This window comes from Sinocyclocheilus anshuiensis, unplaced genomic scaffold, assembly GCF_001515605.1.
Source record: "Sinocyclocheilus anshuiensis isolate Anshui unplaced genomic scaffold, SAMN03320099.WGS_v1.1 scaffold179, whole genome shotgun sequence".
NCBI lineage: Eukaryota > Metazoa > Chordata > Actinopteri > Cypriniformes > Cyprinidae > Sinocyclocheilus > Sinocyclocheilus anshuiensis.
In genome coordinates this window covers 516767-518037 of record NW_015549577.1, presented here as the reverse complement: position 1 = coordinate 518037, position 1271 = coordinate 516767, and the positions used below count along the sequence as shown (strand labels likewise).

At 33.0% G+C, this 1271-nt stretch overlaps 1 protein-coding gene across 1 annotated transcript in view; it reads right to left on the bottom strand.

Moving 5' to 3' along the window:
- The window catches only part of fkbp7 (FKBP prolyl isomerase 7), a 3618-nt gene that overhangs the window by 1784 nt on the left and 563 nt on the right, over nt 1-1271 (bottom strand). The window contains exon 2 of the mRNA XM_016445604.1: nt 1037-1188. Within this exon, the coding sequence (XP_016301090.1) occupies nt 1037-1188 (152 nt within the window). The remainder of the gene's footprint in view (nt 1-1036; nt 1189-1271) is intronic.

Below are 1271 nucleotides of genomic sequence, written 5' to 3'. Positions count from 1 at the left end.
TTTAGTTGTTTTAATACTACAATTGATTGCTTCTGTTGTCCTCATTTGTAAGTCGCTTTGGATAAAAGCGTCTGATGAATGACTAAATAAATAAATAAATAGATTGGGTACTGCAAAAACATGAACAAATAATTAATCGATTATTTGTTAAGATGTGTAAATAGAGGTCTACACAACAAACAAAGACCAACGAATGAAGAGCATACGAACTGAAAGTTTACTGACAAAGACCATCGACTCTACCGTGCGACTCCACCGGGCAGGGACACCGGCAAAGGATAAGTATCGCTTTTTATGTCTCTTCTTTCCTATTACTTGTTTCGCTTCTGTTTCAGGTTTTATAACAATTTCTTACTATGTGTAAGTAAGTTGTTGTTTTTTATGTAAATAGAGGTCTACACAACAAACAAAGACCAACAAATGAAGATCAAATGAACTGAAAGTTTACTGACATTTGTAAGCATTTCAATTTACATTAAATAACCATATGTTAATCATTAGGTAATGTTTAGTAAGTTCATTAGTAAACATTAACAAGAACATTATCTCATATTTCTAGCTATGTGAATATATATGAACTAATGATCTGTTAAGCATTATATAATGCTTGTTAATGATTTATAAATGAAAGTTATTATAAAGTGTTACCTTTTCATTAAGCTGTTTTGTAATCACTGTGAAATGCACGAAACAAGTACATTTTCAGATAATATTAATTATCTAGCACATAATTTATCATTACAGTGACAAAAATTATTCACATTTCTATAAGTTGGGCTTTTAATAAAATATCTAAAAAAAATATTCAATTTATGTGGGGGGAAAATAAGAATGATAATTTTCTGCTTAGCTGTTATCTAAAATATTGTCCAAATCAATGTAATTAAAACCAACAACAACAACAAAGAGTACTCGAATTAAAAAAAGAAAAAGAAAGCATAACAGCGCCACCTGTGTAAGGGACTGTATTACTTTCTTTGCGTGTTTGAAGTGAGCGAAGGGTCTGTCTGCGGACTGCAAGAGAGAAAAGACCTACCTTTTCCTTTCTCGCCGTATGCCAGAGACGGAGGAATTGTAACTTTTCTCTTCTCCCCGGGACACATGCCGTTCAGCCCTAAATCGAGGCCCTTAATAACTTCTCCAACACCTAACACAAACCAGTGTGGGTGTCCCGTGTTTGTCGAACGACTAGAAAATGAATACGAACAGCTTTACTTGGCATTGGCTGGAAATAAAATACTTTATTATTAAGCTTTTATCTACAACTCCAT